The sequence below is a fragment of the Lathyrus oleraceus genome, chromosome 2 (genome assembly GCF_024323335.1).
Source record: "Lathyrus oleraceus cultivar Zhongwan6 chromosome 2, CAAS_Psat_ZW6_1.0, whole genome shotgun sequence".
In the NCBI taxonomy this organism is placed as follows: Eukaryota; Viridiplantae; Streptophyta; class Magnoliopsida; order Fabales; family Fabaceae; genus Lathyrus; species Lathyrus oleraceus.
In genome coordinates this window covers 97,860,806-97,879,956 of record NC_066580.1, presented here as the reverse complement: position 1 = coordinate 97,879,956, position 19,151 = coordinate 97,860,806, and the positions used below count along the sequence as shown (strand labels likewise).

At 35.7% G+C, this 19,151-nt stretch overlaps 1 protein-coding gene across 1 annotated transcript; it reads left to right on the top strand.

The window, feature by feature from the left end:
• Positions 1-1,931: 1,931 nt before the first annotated feature.
• LOC127118303 (uncharacterized) lies at positions 1,932-2,530 on the top strand. Its single transcript, XM_051048482.1, has one exon. It carries the CDS (start codon positions 2,033-2,035, stop codon positions 2,417-2,419), a length of 387 nt encoding a protein of 128 aa, XP_050904439.1. The 5' UTR covers positions 1,932-2,032; the 3' UTR covers positions 2,420-2,530.
• Positions 2,531-19,151: the final 16,621 nt, after the last annotated feature.

Sequence of the window (19,151 nt, the reverse complement as noted above, 5' to 3'; positions counted from 1 at the left end):
ATGCAGTATAAATACACTAAAAATAGTTTAAAATGACCAACATTAAACAATCAAAACCTCAATTACTACATAAAAATGATGGATTCTTAAATCCTACACTAATAGTCAACACAAAAAATAATAAATTTAGTAAACAAGTGGAAAAACCTGAATTGTAGTGTGAAGAACCACAACAGGACCATAAGACGCACTTTCGAAATGTCTCAATAAGACCACCATAAGCTTTCAGTAAATTGAATGGGACTACTACAACAACAAAGCATCATTTTTTTCCTTTTTCTTCATAAACGATTTCAAACGGAGATGAACTAAATCAGTGTTTCAAATATAAATGAGCAAAAAAATACACCAGAGCTAGAATACCATTCTTGAGTTCGTAGGGTTTCAAATGATAGAAGGTTAATCAAATGGTTTAGGGTTTCTAACGTTTGGTTTTCTAACTTAATTAAAATTATTTTAACTTCACATAAATATTTTTAATCCATTTTGGCGAAATCATCACCTTCCAAACTATAAATATATGTCACGAGTGCTTCCGCGTCAACCTTCATTAGTAGAAACTAATAAGAGAGACCAAATTTATGAACATACACATTTAGAGAATTATTAGTCAAATTTTTTTTTTATAAGGAATAAAATTAAATGATGGTATATTTATAAAGACTAAAAAAATATACCTAACTCTATTTTATTTAAAAGTACAAATATGGATTATCGATATGGACATAGATATTTAGTTATGTATAAAGTACAAGTAAAAAGTTAGTGTCCATGTAAATATAAACTAAGATATAACTTTTTTTTTTAATTACAGATATAGAGACGTATAGTATAATGTCATGTTCAAAGATTGCTCATTTTCATCCCTTACTAGTCTAGAAGAAAGTGTAGCAGCACAGTGCAGACAAAAACGAGGACCCAAGTCTACCGCCTAAGTCAAGCAAGCCCATCTTCCCTGCCTCTCTCTACTTGGATGGTGCCAAATCAATCTGCCCCCACTTTGTTCATGCCCAACAATAGTGGATCACATAAAATTATTATATTTTTTCACATTGGAAAAAGATGCTTGATCATCTTTGATCCTCTCTTGACTAGTCTTTCCCATTTTAGTAGAGCACAAGGTGGAAGAGTTTCACACCACTTATAACTTCTTGTAAAAATAGGAAAAACATCTCAAGTGGTTTGAATTTATAACTCAATTGGGAAAAACATCTCAAGTGGTTTGAATTTTTTTTTTGTAGGAAGTGATAATTTTTGTAATTTTCTAAATATAAATTAGACTTGAAATACTTTTCTTGGTTTTTCAAAATCACTTTTTAATATATTTTTAAAATTTTGCATTTCAGAATCTTATATCATGAAAATAAAGTAACCTCCTATTTAAAATGGGAAGATATCACCTCTTCCATTTTTCATTTCTTCTTCCTTTAAACCAAAACTTTTTTCCTTTCAAACTTGCAAATGAAATTAAAATAATTAAATATTAAATTAAGAATTTCAAATCTAATATAGAACATGATTTTAAAATAACAGTTGTTTGAGTAACTTTTCTTATAAATCAGGGATTAATTACTATATACTGTCAGCGTAAAAAGATTTATACTGTCGATTCATCAATATCATCTGTTTGCACTACTTTATACGTTTTTAAAATAAAAGTCAAACTTATTTTAATATCCAACGTCTAGGATTAAAAATCATTTTATCCTGTTAATGTATTTTAATTAAATCCTATAAATCATTTGAAATATTTTTATATCTTTTATTCTAATCATTTAAACTCTTATATATATATATAGATGATGTTTCTTTAAAAAATAAATCATTATATCAAACAAACCAAAAGAAAATTTTGAATTATTAAAGGTTAAAATCAATTTATTTTACCTCAAATAGGAGTTAGCCTTTAAAGCCTACAATACGCACAAATTTAGTACAACTAGTTTTTGTAGCGTGTAAATAACTCTCCCTTACCTACACTCCAACACAACACATACTAATCAATAATCACGTATTTTAATTTCTTCTCAACATGCCAAGGCCTCTTCTTGTTTCCAATCTTCACAATCTTCTTCTATATTCATCATCCATGTCCTACACAACAATTCTCTTTCTTGTTCTTTCTATTTTTTCTATATTTTCCATCATCACTTTTCTATGTGGTACTAAGAACTTGAAGAATCTCTACATGGAGGAAGAACCAACGACGGCGTTTTCGAGCAACGAAAACAAGATGATTTCTAAAATAAAAACGAAAATTAATAGAAGAACACTTTCAATGATGAAGATGCTATATTGGAGAAAATTACAAGCTGAAGAATTAGAGGAAGGAAACCAAGATGATGATGAAGAAGCAGCTCTTTGGAAGAAGAATATCTTGATGGGAGAAAAGTGTCGACCTATAGATGAAGAAAATTAGTAGTAATTTTTTAATTTATATGTGTAAGGGCTTTGTTTTGGATTTTTCATATGTTATGGTTTTTTATTTGAAGGGTTAGATTCAAAGTTTATTGATCAATTTTTTCATGAATTAGATAGTTGTGGAGTTTCTAATGCTTCCTAACCAAAACAAATTCATTGTTTTCTTTCATTGGTGGTTCATTGTGGTCCAAAATAACTCAATGCAGGAGTAGAAAGAAGTTACAAGTGATTATTCGCGCATTCATCTTTCTTTCTTTATATATATATATATATATATATATATATATATATATATATATATATATATATATATATATATATATATATATATATATATATATATATATATATATAATAGATAACTGCAAAAAAATATTAGAACGTATGAATCCAAATTGAACTCGTGATAGAACGTATGAATCCAAATTGAACTCGTGACAGTCCTTTATTTTCTCTTATTCTTATCTCAAATGTTATAGAACAAATTTAAAACTATTATATATAGAAAATGATATTAGTTAAAGTCACAATTTCAAATGATTTTTAAGAGTGTGTTTGTTTCATGAATTAAAAAATTATAATTTAAAGAATGTTATTCTTAAAAATATTAATATTAAGTTTTATTTTTTTGGAGAAGAATAATTTTATTACTCAACCAAAAAAGAGATACAAAACAAGACGATCAAAAGGTCCGGTTAAACAAGTCAAAGCAAGAATTAAGGCAAGGTTAGTCTACCAATATGGTGTCTAAGCTTTGGTTTTTTTCATAGCTTATATACAATTGTATTTATGACATGCAGGCCAATAATGATATTGCTCACTTTATTTCCAAAGCAATGGAGATTTCCGAGCTTCCATATCTCATAAATGGTTTCTGTAAAAGAACATTTTAGGATTGTTGCTCGCAAACCCTTTCTTTTACAATTGTTGATGATTCAGTTTAATTCTTTCCTCTAACCTTCTGGGGTATGAGTTATTTATAACCAATTCAAGACATGGTCCCCTCTACTTTTCAGGGTTGGGCAAGAGAAGAGAATGTGTTGAATAGTCTCTTGATTCCTGCAAAAACAATATGTGTCATTATTAATCATCCCACATCGGTGCAACCTTTCTTTGGTTGCTAATCTGTCTTCGCATGCCATCTAGAGGACAAAGATGGCTCTAGGTCTATCTATGTTTCAATAGAGGAGTTTTTTCCAACTCACCACCTGGTACTGCTCCTTTAGACCATTGTATATTTTCCTAGTTTGAAACCGAGGTTGCGGCATAATTAAATTCCAATACTGCAGATGAATGACTTCCTGCCTTTGCTTTAGGATGGCCACTAGAATCCATGAGAAGGAGTTTTTGACTGGCATTGTCATGATATTCGTGTTTTTTGTGTAGTATAACAATGTATCCATTTGAGTCATAGGCTATCTAAGATGCCACTGAGGTTCCATAGAAGTTTTAGCAAACTTGCTTTGTTGCATTCCTCTAGAGATATGATGTTGAGACCTCCCTTATTTTTGGGAGAGCAACTCTTTTGCCAGGCTAAGGGGGACTGTATACTAATCTTCTCTTTTCCATACCAAAGGAAGGACTTGCAAATGGCCTCGACATGGTGGGTCACTTTCTTAGGTAAATGAATACACTGCATCCAACAATTGGTTATTGCAAATAGTACACTTTTGATCAATTGGATCCTGCCAGCAAAGCTAAGAAGCCTAGAACTTTAGTGTTTGATTCTTGCTACAATTTTTTCCACCAGGATCAGATAATGTGCGACTGAGATCTTTTTAGTGGTTAGAGGAATACCTATGTACCTGAAGGGGAAAGACCCTTCAATGAAGGTGATGATATTCTAGACCTATGTGCGACTGAAAATATCAGATGTCCTATAAAGCAAAGTGTGAACAACTGAGAAAATTCTCAGTCACAGAATGCATTATCACAATTTAGAACCAAGTTCTCCATGGAACAATCACAATTTGAAACAATCATTCATGAACCCATACTAAGATATTAACATTACACACAAATTCTCAATCAGAGAATGCATTGATGGTTCTGTTATAATCATTATCCCAAGTATTACATCAACAACAAAATTTTGTTATCAACATACATTATCACAACTTAACATATAAACACGATTATATATCACAACAAAAATGGCATCATCGTGAGTAACACACTTATACATTCTAGAAATATCATACTAGTGTACAAAAACATTACCGAGTGTCGAGTAAGAAGCCATAACAATGATGTATGTGGAAGCTCTCTTGATAAGACTTGAATGGTTTTTCACACTGCATTAAAACAAAAAACAAAGTAGTCTTCAATAAAATTGTTACTTGAATTATTTTTGTTTTCATTTTCCCAACTTCATTTTAATTTTTATCATTACTATTACTGCTAAAATATAATGTAACAGATGAATAAGAACTATAAAACATATGCATCAAATTGGTTCATAAATGTCGAGTTCGTGTATGGAAAATTATCTCAAAGAGACAACTACTACGAGAAATTGTTAGTGTTGGTTTGAATTTGCGATGTTGTAGCACCAAAACGTTGAGATGAATTACGACTGTAACACGGAATCGTCGAGATGGATTTCGATTGTAGCACTGAAACGTTGAGATGAATTACAATTGTAGCACAAAATTGTTGAGATGAATTTCGATTTGTAGTGTCAAATGTTAAGATGAAATTGGGGAAAAAAGAAATTGGGGGAAGAAGAAATTAGGGTTCTTGTTTGGTTGGACTTCTAGAACCGTTGGAGAGAGCGTGTTTTATTTATGAGGAAAGTGAATTTCAATTTTTATCTTTCAAATGTTTTTCTTTTTGTTTTTTTAACAAAAGAATTTTTGTTTAACTTAAATATTCAATATTATTTTAATAAAATATTTTATTTAATAAGTAAATAATAAAACATTGTCCAATGGATTTATAAAATGAGATGGGTGGATTGAATCCATCCATATGGTTTGATGGATGGATTGGATCAAATTCATTAATTATTTTTTTATTTGATAGATGAATTGGATGAATTAATTATTGGACAGATTGGATGAATATGTCTTTAATGGATTTTATTGCCACCCCTACTCTAGAGTATATGGTTGATTTTTTACATGGTAAGTGGTTTTCTGTTGTAGCAGTTCTTCATTGCATTTCATTTAGGAGTACACATTACACTCAATTTTTTAAAAAACTTTTTGCAAATACTAAGAGAGGGTTTCTCTCATCCAGCTGCTCAAGAGATTGTAATGTTTGTAGGACTAGAATAAGTTGGTTTCAACAGTACATTACTTGCAGAAATGTAGCGTGTCTTTAGTAAAAATATTAAGTGTAGAATCGTTTTGGCCAAGTGTAGATGTTATGCTTTCCTAATGGGATCTATTTGATTAAAAGTTCTTAGAATTATGAATTTGTTCAGAATAAAAGAAGATTTAGTATCCAGCTATTCAATTGATATTGTTATAATTTAAATTTTTATTTTCACAAGGATTGACATAGTAGCTTCATCCTAATGTCATTCAATGCATGTTGCTACTATTTAATATTTATTTTCTCAAAACAATGAAGTGCAATGTACTTTAATACTATCATTCTTTTGCTGCGTGATATATGGTTGTGTCAGCAATAATATATTTTTTTCATACTCATGTCAATTAATTAATAGACTTTAATGTGTTATCTCTGTAACATATATACTATAAGGTCTGATGCAAAAACTTCTCCAATATAGCTCTTCAATTACATGCCATTCATTTGTAAAAACGCCAACCACTTTTCATTACTGTTTGGAAAGACTACATATTTTCAAGTTGAATAAGTAATTCATCTTTATCCCCTTCTTTGAATTTAGTCTCTGAGATGTCAAACATAAGGTTTTCACCTTAAAAGAGATTATCTTTTTATCTTAAAAGAGAGAAATTGACATTTTGATAACTAAGATTTTTGTGTGTCCCCCAATTAATGTCACAAAGTTTGGAAATGTGTCTTTATATCCAATATACTCCCCCTAACTATAAATGAGTTTTCATGCATAATCATGAGTTAATAAAATATGTGTGTACTTTCATGACCATTTTCTCAGGACTCTTGATGGGAGAAATGATGAGGGCGTCGGTTGGAAAGTTTCGGACAGGAAAGCCTCACAGTTCTTTGAAAGTTTTCTGTAAAGACAGTGGCATTCTGGAGGTCAAAAAGCTTCATGTTGGGATGTCTTGTGGCATTATATCTATTAATTAACTTATTTAGATTAATGATTTGCTATTTTGGTTATTTAAGAATATATTGCATTGTTTAATTCATCTTCCCTCTAAATTCATGTTTTTTTTTCCAATTTACAAAAATAGATGGTGAAAATTATATGAAACAGAAACATTGAAACTACTGATCCAATTATGAATTATGTAGTGAGTCAATAAAATTTTAAAAAAATTTGCTTGCTCATATTGTGGAAATTATATGAAACGAGAAAATAAAACTACTGATCTAAATATGTATTGACTCAATAAAATTTTAATAATTTTTGTTTTCTCATATCGTTGAAATTATATGAAACGGGAACAATAAAACTACTGACCCAATTATGAATTATGTAGGGAATCAATAAGATTTTAATAAATTTTGCTTGCTCATTGTCGCTACCGGGGAAATAGAGCGACGAAACTAGATTTTTTTTACAAAAATAACCCACTTTTTCAAGGAAATTCCCAAAATACCCCTAGTTTCAAAAAAAATCCCAAACTACCCCACTTTTAGGAGGAGGCGCCAATTCAATTGGTGACTCCTCTTAAATGCTTGAATGGAGGCGCCAATTGGATTGGCCCTAGCCAATTGGATTGACGCCCATGTGTATAAGTTGATAGGAGGCGCCAATTGGATTGGCACCTCAGTGTAACATGCAATTTTTTTTGGTAAATGGTATACGTGATAGATAAATTTGAAATAGGACCAATTGATATTAATAAATTTTTCCGTTTACACAAAAAAGCCTAATGGTGATTACCGGGATCACCTAATCGACCTCCGGTCCCACATCCTCTAGCTACCCTAACCCGTGGCCCTAACCCACGTTGATGATTCAGTACCGGTGTTTAAGCATCTGAGGGGCCAGGAGTGTCACTACCAACTACAGGAGAAGGCTTGTTGAGGTAGTCAGACATGTCGGCATAGTCTTCAGTATGTATCGATGGTGTACCACCGTAGCTGAGTTCATGACTCATGCCAGAGAAGTTGGGTTGTAGTTGACTCATTGATGGGCGACCGGGATAGTTGAAGGGAGACATAGGTGTGAATGGTGCATCGAGGAAAGGTTGGAAAGGTTGTTGAAGTGTTTGGTAGAGATAGGGTTGTTGGATGTTTTGATTTTGTGAGGTTTGGGCTTCTTGGCTATGGTATGAGGAAAGGCGGTTGGTGTTGAATGATCGTTGTGTGTTCTGGCTAAGGCGACTTTGGTAGGGTGATGGGGTGGATGCGAAGCGATGTTGGGTCTCAGGTTGATGGTCAATTTGTTGGTGGTGGTATGGGGTATGCTCTTGGTATTGGGGTTAAGTGTATGACATGTTTTGGTTGTATGTTTGTGTGTTGGTTGAACGGAACATTTGACGGACAGAGGGTTGTGTGTATCCGGTCTGACACTGTTGTTCGAGGTTTGATGTTGAGGTGTCAGGTGTGTAAGTCATCTGGCGTGGGTCGTACAGGTACATATCCTCGATGATGAACTAAAAACCAACCGATCTGTACCAAGCCATATAAGTACGACTTGAGTTTTCTTCAGTTGGCATGACTGCGTCAGTTAACACATGGTCATGGCGGTGCTTCCATTTGCGACACTCCGATCTTGTGAAGCTTTTCCATGAATTGAATTTCCATTGGTCGTTAACTTTGCGCATATGCCATTATCCTAGGCTAGCTGGGGGATCTGGGATGTTTTGGGGCATACCAAACTGCAACTTCACACGATCATTGTTGTGCATCTCCACAGTTGTGAACCGTATTATCGGTGTGCATGCAGTCCATACGGCCGCATCTTCAGTGTTGACCTCATGGTCATGATCCAAATTAAGGTATGGATGCCAAATGAACTGAAATGTGAAAGAAGATAGGATTATAATCTAGGTAGAAGAAGTTAACAAATTATAACGAAATAATTAAGTTATTATCCTTACGTCTGTCGGTCGAAGGTGATCCAACAGATTGCGATACTGAGTAATACAGTGTCTTGGACATCTGTTGTAACTCATACCACGTGCAAACCATCTATACCAAAAAGGTAAAAATATTAGTTAGAGATAATAATCTTTAAATAAGTAAGTAAAGATATAGTAATTTAAATAACTTACTTTTGTGCATACGGAAATGTGAAAGGATTGTTGTTGACGGGTGCTAGGGACGGTAGTCTTGACCAACCCCATGCTTGTAGTAAACCAGCACATCCAGAAAATGTAGATGTGTCTTTGTGTGTGTTTTTGCACAAGGAGTTATAGAGATAGGCTACACAAGCAGATCCCCAACTGTAACTTCCTATTTTATCTATATGTCTAAGTAAAGGTAAATACATAATATGAATGCTAGAACCATTACCTTCGGGAAATAAAAACGAACTAATTAACAACATAATGTAACACCTAGTTTTTATTATTCGAGCATCTTCGGTAGAATGCTCATCTAAGTATAAACTATTATAGTACGACTTAAGGCGTGAAAGTAGTATACCTTGACCTCTTGCGTTATCATCTAACAAATCAGTCTCCAAGAGATCCATGCAAATTGAATTTGCATAGTTGCGATATTGTTGTAGATGAAAGAAAAAAAGTTAACAAAAGAAAAAACTTACATATGTTGCGATGTTTGCAACCATTCCTCTATGTGATTCGCCCATTGTGAGGATGGACATTTTGTCGGGGGGTTGGTACAGATGAAACTAGAAGAAGTTGTTGCAGATGAAATTGTAGAAGAAGTATTGTAGAAGAAGTAGTGAGAGTGATGGTGTGGAAGAAGTGTTGATGGAGTGGATGTATTTATAGGCAAATGAATGGGAGCATGAAAAGTTGTGCTTGCATGGTGTCTCCACTTGAATTGGCGCCCATGTACAACTTGTACATGGTGTCGCCATTCAAATTGGCTCCTCCATAGGGACATGCATGCAAGACCTAGGTCTGATTGCTTGGTTTCGAGGTCTGCATGCATGCTTTGACAAGGTGTCGCCAAATGGATTGGCGCCCATGTGCAATGAATGAATGGGGGCGCCAATTCATTTGGAGTGTGTGTCTGCATGTCTGACACGTGGTTGTCCTCTATCTTGCATGCTGAACATGTCACATCTTAGTAGCTTGCATGGTTGACACATCATTTCGGACTAGCTTGCATGTGCGACACGTCATTTCGAACTAGCTAGCATGTGAGACACTTCACTCCCTTATTTAAGTATCTTATTATCAACATCCAAGACACTTCACTCACATTCATCTGCAGCAAGAAAATTATTTTCATCTGCACAATATCATCTTCACCAAAATATAGTGTCAACGTTCATTGCAACGGTGAAACATACGAGTCTGAGTTATATGGTTTTTGTTTTTGAAACACTAATACCATTAGACTCACGATCAAGAGAAATGCAACCTTCTTGCATTTGAAAAAAAGAATACAATCCTGTATAGGATTGGGTATTATGTCAAAGATCACGTATCAAAATCCAATATTTTTTGAGAATAGTCAATGCAAGTTTTTCCGCTTAAGGTACGAGACGATGAAGATGTTGATACATGTTTGTTAGTCATGAACATTCAGGCTGCAATTGTATTGAGTTGTACATTACTCTTCAACCATGTATACTGTCTCAGCAGTCTCAAATAACCATTCAGGATGAATATGGTGAGTTTGATCCACAATGGTCAGATGACGTCAACCCAGAAGCAGAACCAGAAGTTGACGTCGTTGATGAAAAGAAGAGGAGACCGAGATACATGTTGATCAGATGTTCAACAACGACATTGAAGATGATGATCAACCACCAATAATACCTCCTAGTCATGTCTACAATCCGCCTCAACATATGACAAATTTGGATCTGCACGACAATGATACATCCAACAGTGTTTTCTATAACCCGTATCCATGATCAGAAGGCGAATTAAAGGTGGGAGACATGTTTCGTACCAAAGAAGACTGTGTGCGAGCTATCAAAAAATTCCACATGAAAAACTCTCCTGATTTTACAGTGAAATGCACTGATTCAAGAAGGTAGGTAATCGAATGTCGTAACATCCTTTGTAAGTTTCGGTTGGATGCGTCTTACAAAATGAAAAACGACTCTTGGGAGATCACTTCAATAGACCCACCTCACAGTTGCATTGCAACTAACGTTGAACAAGATCATCGTAAACTAAGCGCTGCATTGATATGTCAAGACATTCTACTGTTGGTTAATAAAGACCCATCAGTGAAGGTGAGTATAATTATATCCCATATCATAACAACATATAATTATACTCCATCTTACAAGAAAGCCTGGATTGCAAGGACAAAGGCTGTTGAACAGGTATTCGGCAACTGGGAGGATTCATACAAAGAATTGCCACGGTTTTTATGGGCACTAAAAACATATGTCCCAGGAACTGTGGCAATTATGGAGACATTGCCAGCGATGATGCCAGATGGAACATGTGTTACAAGTAATAGAATCTTTCACCGTCTCTTTTGGGCGTTTGACCCATGCATCAAAGGTTTCGCATTCTGCAAACCTATTATTCAAATTGATGGCACTTGGTTATACGGAAAATACAAGGGTACTTTGCTTATAGAGGTTGCACAAGACGACAACAACAATGTCTTTCCCATTACCTTTTCTCTGGTGGAAGGTGAAACGGATGGTGGATGGGGTTTCTTTCTTCGACATCTCAGAACGCATGTGGCTCCACAAGCTAATCTCTGTTTGATTTCTGATAGACATGCTGCCATTGAGAGTGCCTACAACAACCATGACAACGGATGACATGATCCTCCTTCTACCCATTTCTATTGCATCAGACACATTGCATAAAACTTCATGCATGCTATAAAAGATAAGAATCTTCGCAAGAAGGTGGTGAATGCTAGGTATACTCTAACTCAGCCGTCATTTCAATATTATCGTGATGAAATTAGACTATCTAATGAAGACGCATGGAGATGGCTAAATAACATACCAGTATAGAAGTGGACAAGGGCATTTAACAGAGGTTGTCGATGGGGCCACATGACAACAAACCTTGTGGAATGCATGAACGAGGTATTCAAAGGAATTCGAAATCTGCCGATAACCACCTTGGTAAGATCGACCTATTATAGGTTGGCTTCTATGTTCCCAACCAGAGGTGAAAGATGGAGTGCGGTGTTAATGTCTGGGAAAGTGTTTAGTGAGTGTTGCATGAAGGTCATGAAAGAGGAGAGCATCAAAGCTAGCACACACGCTGTAACAGTCTTTGACTGTCATAGGCAAAATTTCAGCGTCCACGAAACAATGGACCACAACGAGGGGAGACCAAATTTAGCTTATGCTGTTAGACTAAACAGAAGTTGGTGCGATTGTGGAAAATTCCAGGCCTTCCGCATTCCTTTCTCTCATGTCATTGCAACATGCGCTTATATTCGTCAAGACGCTTACAACCATTTATCTGATTTGTACAAGATCGTCACCGTCATGAATGTATATAATCAAAGCTTCTTGGTACTACCAATGGAGGAATACTGGCCTCCATATGAAGGTGATATAGTTTGGCACAACGATGATATGCGTAGAAAGCAAAAAGGAAGGCCAAACAGCACACGTATCAGGACAAAAATGGATTCCACAGATAAAATGATAAGATTATGTAGTATCTATCGTCAACTAGGACACAACAAGAACAAATGTCCCAATCGAGGAGCATCATCTAGGTCTTAAGCTTTTTCTAACATTGTACTTCTGTAACCTTCAATCATTATATATCATTAACTTTTTGTTACAATGAGGTTCACAACAAACATCAATACAAAGTAACCTATCTAAAAACAGAAATATTTCTAACTGATTACAACAATCAAATTAATGTCATCTCGACCGAACATCATTTCCCTAGCATCCTTATCAGTCTTCATTCGCACCCAACCAAAGATACTGTCAAGTCTCTCAATACTTCTAATTTTTCCCCTTCTGGTATTTTCCCATCTAACCGACAAGGAAATAAAAGGGTATCATTGTAAGGTAGCCCAAGAGAAAGCCTTGTGTGTGCAAAAATGTGATCTATGCTAAACAAATGATAATGGTCTTACAAACATGTCCCCCTAAGGTGGTTCCATGATGACATTCTTACAACCAGAATATAAGTTACAGATGAAACCTAAGTGTTTACAAAGTATCACAAAATAGTAATGAAAGGCCTCCAAGCAAATGTCCTAAATGGAATCCTCTAAGTCCAAGTGATTAAGTGTTTTTGGTCTTTTAATCTTATCATGTTTTGGTTGTTTTTAAATGATGACAATAATAAAGAACAATAGTAAGATGTGTATGATGAATTTGCACAATGATAATAATGATGAATACTTAAATGTAAATGACATAATAAGTAAAGAACAATAATAACAATTATAATAACAATAACAAAAGGTTAGTAATAATCAAAGTTAAAAAATTCAAAGTCAGGGTTATGGACAACTTTTGAGGATTATCTATCTTTAGTTCAATAGATTCAAAATATGGTGCATCGAGGGATAAATTATCATTGATGCAAAGTAAGGAAGATGGTCAATGGATCAACTTACCCTAGATTTTCAACAATGAAAGTTGTTCAACCTCAATGTATCAGATGAATCCATAACTTAATAAAATTTGAACTTCAACCACAAGTCAAATGACCATGTTGCTTAACATAGGGGCAACCTATCCATACTTCAAAGTACCATGGATGAAATCATGGTCATCTAATGATGGGTTTGAAATGTGGAAGGTTTTTATCAACCCTAAACCGACCATATCATGACTTAAGTGATTTTCATTAGTCCTTCATTTCAAGAGCCCAAAAGTCTATAAAAATATGATCCAAATAAGATAAATAAAATCACCATTAAATTCTAGGGGAAAAAATAAAAGGGGTTAATATTCAACATCTTTCTAAAATAATAAAAATAAGAGGGTGAAAAAATAAATCAAAAGATAAAATGAAATGAATAAAATAAATAAAAGTGTCAAAGTGAAAAAAGAAAAATGGTCAGGGTGCACAAGCATGGTTCAAACCCTTAACCTTGGGGTCATGGAAGAGTCCATCCCCTCACCCACTAGGCCAATGGCCCAGTTCTGATAACAAAACACGCTTAGTAAATAAAAAACAAAAATGCAAGGTAAATGAGATACGCGCGCAAAGCAATCAATCACGGAGTGCCAACACAGTTATTCAAATTCTAAAAACGCGACAACGGTCATCTTCAACCTCGAATTATCCCAAAATCAAGCCTCAGAAACAAGTGTTTTCAGTCAGATTTTTGCATGGAATCATCTTCACCAATTGAAAACAAACTAACCTCCACACTCATGAGCCATTGATTGGCTCTGAGTGTGGAGTTCTTATGAACGAACCAAATGAACAAAATTGACCTAATTTAAAAATTAAATGATGGAAATGGAGTAATCAAAGTTACAAGGTTAGGGTTAATGACCAGTGAATGATTTCGATCAAGAGGGTAACTTGTTTGAGTGAAGGAGATGAATGGAACTACTTGATCGGGATCGGCTCAGGGAAGGATTCCGACGACTGAGCTCAGCTCAGATGAGGCTTGAGGAGGATGAGTCAGGGATTGGGAAAGCATGAGTGAAGGTTAGTGAAGGTTTATGGGTGGTTATTTGGGATTGAAACAGTTGGAAACTCAAAAACATGATCTCTGTTATGGAGGCTTTGGTTTAGACATAAAATGAGTGTTTGGGGACTTTTCAGCGTGTAAAATGAAGGGGACACCTTCCCCTATTTATAGGGAAGGTGTGTGGATGGTTGGAGGGAAAGAGATGGAGGTTTGCTTCAGATTTATGAGTGGATCGAATCATGCTTTGGATGATCAACGGGGGAAGAGGGTGGCTGTTATATGAGATTGCTTACACATAAGACCACTTTGTCTTGGTCCCTTGCATTGATTTGGAACAGACACGGGCAAAGAAGTGGCCTGCTATGTAAATTGCTTTTTGCCATTTTAGGAAAAGTCATAATTTGCATATGGGGTCGAGTTTTTCAATGTGAGGAGTTTTTGCTTCCAAGTTGACTTCCTACTACACCACACTATCACATGTAACATGTTTGGGGACCATTGGAATCATATTGAGATGGTTTAGACACTTGGTGCAAGGTTTTGCAAATTCTGACTGACTTGTTCTAGTATGCTGATCATGATGGACACCCATGTTTGAACCAAGACCAAATGAAATTGGCTCGTGCATTTTGCTTCAATTTTAGGCCATTTGTTCCTTGCCATGAACTTGATCGAATGAAAAAATAACCAGGTTAAAAGGGCTTGTGGTTTGGAAATGGCAACATGTCAAAGTAGTGGTCCTGACATGATTTTATGGCATGGTAGGCCTGTTGGACCAGCTTGGCCAATAGCAAAATTGAACCCTTTCCATAATGAATTAGGTCTTGGACCTTGAAACAAAGATGAAGAGAAAGTTATTCAATACATTTGGATAGAAGTCGAATTTTAAAACATTGAAAAATGAAGAAGTTATGGTCTTTGGAACTTCCCACAAGCCATTCTTGCCAAAATGTGACCAACCAACATGACCTAGTTTTAAGGTTTTTGTTATTTCTTGCTTTTCAAGCCACAATGATGGATGTTTTTACCTCAAATGACCATATCATGATAGGAAATGAAGTTTGGACTTTTGTGGAATGATTTTAGGTCAAATTGGTGAGTGAATCAAGTCATGGAAAGTTGAAAAATCAAGTGTGAACGAACTACTTGCAACATGGATTGAATGGGTGTTTAAATGGTTGATTTGGACTGTAATGGACATGAAATGGTGTTGGATGAATGGTAGGGTGATTGGATGGCCAAAAATGACCAAGCTCAATGGTTAAGAAGCCCCCAAATTAGGGTTTCTTGAACCACACGTTTCATCAAGAACCATGGTCAAATGAATTAGGGTTTGAGTTGTAGGGATCCAATTGAGATGTTTAAAGGTTATGAGACATGAAAAAACTTTGGATTTGATGGGTCCTTAATGGAATGGTCAAGATCCATGGTGAATCAAGACTTGATCAAGCCAAAATGAGGGTCAAGAGCTAGGGTTTGGTCCTTGGGTGACCAGATGAATCTTGAAGTTTCTTCAAAGAGGACTCACCACCCAAATTAGACTTGGGGAGTGAGTGAGATGTATTGAATGATACTCCAAGATTTGTGGGATGCTTGAGGATGAGATTAGGGTTAAGGTGGATTGGGCACACCTCAACATGACCAGAGGATCTTGGGGCTTTGTAGATGAATCCCATGCCTTGGGCTTCTGGATCATTGTAACCATTGAGTATGAATGCATATGAGATGTATGTATGGGATGCATGATTAAGGTTAAGGGCTCAAGAAGATGACATGGGGTAGAGCAAATTTGAGGGTATGACAATTGCCCCTATTTAATCATCTCGGATCTGAAGGTATGGATGGCGACGACTTCCATTGCATTCATGGTAGGAGGGGATTAAATATTATTAGGAGAAACCAAAAATTTGTTTTGCTGGGAATATGGGTGATATGAATTGATTATGCATGGTTATCATGATTATGTATGTACTGTGATGTATGCAACATAAGTACCTCCGAGACAGTAAAGTCCTAAGAAGACAAGGGGAGAAAATTTGCTAGAGAATAAGAATCTCGAAAAAAAGGAGAAAAGACGACTGCCCCTAGCAACGGCTGGGGAGGAAAAGAAGGTAATCCTTGGCAACTGTTGGAATACCTAACTCTGACGGGGAAATATAGATTCAACGGCGATTCTTAACAACGGCTGGAATACCTGACATCTATTGGGGGACTAACCCAAGTGAATTCAATGATGATTCTTAGCAATGGCTAGAATACCTGAGTTAGAGGGGAATAAACAACTAGGTTCAGTAATGATTCCTAGAAACAGATGAAATACTTGACCTAGCTGGAGATAAACAAAGGACAATGATGATTCTTAGCAACGACTAGAATACCCGACTCTGTGGGGATATAATTCGTTCAGTGATGATTCCTAGCAACGACTGGAATACCTGATTTGACTAGGGATAAACTGAAGGAGAATAGCGATCCAAAACGCAACGGAAATTAAAAATTTGCTCCTTTAGTGATCCTTACGAATGGGCATGATCAATGATAGTATTGTTACCTCTTGTGGCGATTGAAATCTTTGATGCAGATCTAAGGAGTGATCACGAACATTGAATGGTGACAACGCCTCTATTCAGTCCACACGAACGAATTCCTTCAATCTCAGTGCTAGCTGCTACGAATGAAGGCTTTGAGTGAGAGAGAGAGAGAGAAACGGAATTTCAACTACACTAATGCTTATGCACAAGGGTTCTATTTATAAAACCACTTGCGTGGGATGCAAGCTAAAAAGCCCACTTAAGTGTATATGGCCCATATCTTATGATATGCCAAAATCACTTAAGCACGTGGTACCTTACCATATTTCATATTCTACTTAAGTACACTGTACCTTACGATGTTCTACAATTCACTTCAGTGCACGGTACCTTATGGTGTTCCTTATTTACTCTATCTTGGATATTTTCCCAATTCACGCCTGGTTGGTAACCTATTATATGCCCAGTAACCGGTATCCCCGGTGTTCCTTCCTTTTGCTCCCTATTATGACTTTTTGTCCCCTGTGGAGTCAGATTTTTCCTGAGTTGAGATGTGCCTTTTCGTTCCTCCTCAGGTTGTTTCGGATGATTGATATCTCTCACCCTTATACCGGTCTTAGATATTCTTTCTCCTTGAGCGTGTTGTTCTCTCACCCAGTAACCGGTGTTTTGAACACATGTCTCTCTTTGAGTTTATTACCTAGTAACTGGTAATATCTCGTTGTTTCTTCCTCAACTGGTTCCTTTATGGACATCCCCATCTGAGTCCGGATTTTTTATCCGATGTATCCTTTGTGGATAGTTTTGTTGTATTGGCATATTCCCCAATACCTGCATCCTTGTGTTAGTTCGAGTCTTTCCATTGATTTATTTTCGTGGAATCCCTTCGTGTCTCCCAACAAGTTTTCAAGTCGTGACCTGCTCATGCATTTTTACCCTATTTTCCCTAGAGTCTCTGTCTCCCTAGTGAGTGTGCTACTTCTATGGACTTTCGGTCTTTCTCTGTTTTCTCTTTCCTTTGTGGCCATATTTCCCCATAGAGTATTATCTTTTGCATGCATACATCTGCATCATGAGGTCTCTTAGGGACCAAAATTCATCTCTTTGTTATCATTTAAGCCCATTCTACCTCGTCGAGACGAAGATTTTAACCTTCCTATCTCCAGCTAGAATGACCTTAAATAGGGGCATCTATAAGACCCTAATTTTGACCCTAAGATCATAGCATGTGTGGCTCCTTTACCCTAGGGGTGGGACTTGTGTGAGTTGGTTTGAGACCACCAAGCATGCTTAAATTGTATATTATTTCTTTTTTTATTTCGTTTACTAACCAAAAGCAAAAAAATATGTCACTAACTCTTTTTATTTTGAAGCTCAAGTGATTATGTGATCCCCTGCTCCTATGCTCAATGAAGTGGCTAGATGGAAGATGAAAGCAAGCAAGAAAATGGTCCACAAAGCTCTCAATAATCATATATGTCTCCCAAGTATCTCAAATTTCCAATTTGATCAAGATAAACCAAAGGGCTTGAGGATTGTTTCCCAAGGAAACCCTAATTCAACTGTGCATTGACTGTGCCTTGCCCATGAAGCAACCTCAACCTATGATCAAATTCAATCAAGGGAAGTTCTTTCATTCATTATTTTATGAATATATGAGCCTATGTGAGTATCCTCAATCATTCATTCATCAAGATTTGAAGTTTGGCCTTGAGAAGTTGACCAGTCAAGTCATCTGACTAAACTGAGGATCCCTGAGACCTAAATTTTGATATGTTTGTCAAATGAAGATGACCCCAAGATAAACAATGTTATTAAGAACCTGATGAACAACTTTTATGTTCATCAAAAATCTATTTGAAACTTGGAAGGTCATCATTCATTTCAAAACATTATAGGTCATTTTGACTGAAACCCTAATTTTGGGTCAACTTCCCAAGGACCTAACTTCCTTATTTTATATGATTTTGAGGTGAGACAAATTGAATTGGAAATCTTAAGATGTCTAAGTCAAATGTTATGTTGGACAAAATTTCATAATCCTAAAATAAACACATGTGATAATACAAAACATTATAGGTCACTTTGAACCAAAACCATTGAATTTTGAAAATGTCCAACTTCAAGTGCCCATAAATTTCTCATCAAAAATCCAAATGATGAAAAATTTAAGTCTAAATTGATCATCTTGAAAAGATCTACAACGTTTATGTTGTAGGTTTTTCCATTTTAGGCTTGCATCACTAAAACAGAAGGGCTTGAATTTGATCACTTTTGGCAAAAAAATTCAAAGGAAACCTAGACATGTTTTGTACCTCAAACTTCAAGGCCAGTTTTCACAAATTTCCAAACTCCAAATGGATTTTTGCCCAAAATAGCTTT